This window comes from Pundamilia nyererei, unplaced genomic scaffold (assembly GCF_000239375.1).
Source record: "Pundamilia nyererei isolate P.nyererei 1_Seehausen unplaced genomic scaffold, PunNye1.0 scaffold00017, whole genome shotgun sequence".
Taxonomy (NCBI): Eukaryota; Metazoa; Chordata; class Actinopteri; order Cichliformes; family Cichlidae; genus Pundamilia; species Pundamilia nyererei.
In genome coordinates this window covers 3,563,189-3,565,502 of record NW_005187418.1, presented here as the reverse complement: position 1 = coordinate 3,565,502, position 2,314 = coordinate 3,563,189, and the positions used below count along the sequence as shown (strand labels likewise).

The 2,314-nt window shown below is 37.7% G+C and overlaps 1 protein-coding gene across 1 annotated transcript in view; it reads left to right on the top strand.

Annotated features, from left to right (window-relative positions):
• The first annotated feature begins 255 nt into the window (after positions 1-255).
• The window catches only part of cd79b (CD79b molecule, immunoglobulin-associated beta), an 8,563-nt gene continuing 6,504 nt past the window's right edge, over positions 256-2,314 (top strand). Inside the window, exon 1 of the mRNA XM_005725853.1 lies at positions 256-423. Coding sequence (XP_005725910.1) covers positions 372-423 — 52 coding nt within the window. The 5' untranslated portion in view covers positions 256-371. The remainder of the gene's footprint in view (positions 424-2,314) is intronic.

Sequence of the window (2,314 nt, the reverse complement as noted above, 5' to 3'; positions counted from 1 at the left end):
TTCTTTAGAAATCTTAGTTATCTAAAAACATCATCTTGGCATCAATATTGAAACTATGATATTATATTGGCTGTAGTATCACTAATCATAACCTTAATGTTTAGCTTAATAATGCTGTTTCATCTGTCCCTAAAAATGGAACATTTAATCACACGGGTTACCGACAGTAAAAGTGTGGGCTGTTATTTTGGTTCAACGATAGAGCCCTCTTCCTCTTATTTGCCTGCCTGCATGGTGACAGAAGACAGACTGCACACCCACTGATGCAGACACTTCATCTTCGTTCACAACACTTTTAGACCTGCAGAGAAACTCAGATACAGCCGTGGTGTCAGCATCTGAAGCGTATTTCTCTTCTTTTTGAGGACATCATGCGCTGGATGTTAGCTGGATGGTGGGGGCTTGTTTTAATCAGTCTGTCAGGTAAATGGAAACTTTTGGAATATAATCAACACGATTTTGTGACTGAAAAATGAAACCAATACAGGAAAAATACCAGTTTGAGTGCTACATATATTAACTCACAGTGCCAGTACACCAAAATAATTCAGTAAAGTACAGTACTGGTAATTTATAACACCTCACGCAGTCTTTTTAATTGTATTTTTTATAACTGTTAAACCACAACTACACTGCGTACTAGTGTTTTGCATGTTATTTTTGACTCTGCAGCACCATTACTTCCTGCCCATCTGGGGAAAAGAGGAAGTTTTCTTCTGAAACAAAGACTATAAGATTATTGTCATGTTGATGAATTGAAGTCCTTTATAATTTTATAGTAAATAAATATCACACCTGCACCTCCAAGTTATTCAGTTCCTAGTTTCCATTGCTTTATTTTACATATAACTTGTAATCTAATTTAAAGAATGAATATAGAAATAGCAAATAAAAGAAAAAAAACATCTGATATTTATGTGTTGTAAACATTAAAAACAAACAAATATGATATCCTCATACATGCATGTATACATGTCTTGGGCCACAAATAGGAATTATTTTCAATATCAGTGGATGATAAGGCTTTTATTTACATTAATTGGTTTATCGTTACTCCATATTATTCGGGAAAATAGTGCAATTTATCATTTCATTGGCATTACCATTTCAAAAAGGAAATTCATTATTCACTTTGTTTTCTAAACTTTGTGGATTACTATAGGTTATCAATTAAATTTTAGCTTATCTGCAATGATTGTTTTTGTAGCAACATTCATAAAATCTTCTTATTTTTGATGCTTGTGGTTTGTGTAATTTATACTGTAGGTTAGATGAAACCTGGAAATCTGGCAACATCTTTTTATTATGTTTTTTAGACTGAATAAACTGAATAATGGAGACAAAGAATAATGTCTCTTACAACAATGGCACTTTTCTCCACCATGTGTACCATTTGGTTCCATCATCATCTTGAAGTTTGTCTCTTTTTATGTAGTAATTTTTCATAATTAGTGTTACAGGGCATTTATCTTTTGTTTCCATTACCCTCTTGAGACCTGAGCTCTTGTTTAGTACACATTTTTAACTTCTCCTAGCTTGCTCCTTCATGATACAGGCCTCTGGGCCTGGGGCTCGTCCCACGGCTGGCTGCCGACAGGGCCTGCGGGCATGTCACCGCAGTCTCCTGTAGCTTCTTCACCGTGGCTGCTGTGTGACCCCCAGTCTGGGGCTCTCCTCAGCTCTTTCCAGGAGGATGGCGCAGCTGCCCCTCCGGTGGTCCTCCTTGGGCTATCGCGCTCTGGAGGGCCTATAGATGTTTGGGAGCTGGATCTCCTCCATGTGTGCTTCATGTCCTGGGGGACAGGGCTATGGCTCCCCACACCCTCTATCAGATAGTTAAATGGAGAAACCTTTTACATACAAGCGTGCTCACGCAGACAAGTCTGCACACAGGTCTACACATGGGTGCTCATAGACACACTCTATATCTTCCTTTGCTGCTGCCTCAAAGCATTGTCGGTCTTGTGTTCTGCTCGGTAACATTCAATATTTATTATTTACTGTTATTTATAGTTATCAAGGTTGTTGCTGTGGTCTCCCTACTGTGTTGTTCTCTATTTTTCTTTTTCTTCCAGCAGGTGATCCAGTGGACTTTTTAATGTCTTTTCTCACTGTCCCTCTGCCTGTTTTTCTTTCCCCTCTCTTTTTCTTGAACTTCTCTTGTCTTTGTCTTCCCCTTTCCTATCCCCCAGTCATGTCCGTTCTGTTTGTAATAACTTAAAAGTTAAAAATAAATGAAAAAATAATACCAATCAATCTAGTGGGCCAATAATGATCTACTTGATTAAAAAAAAATCCGTTGGGCCTTTTTTTT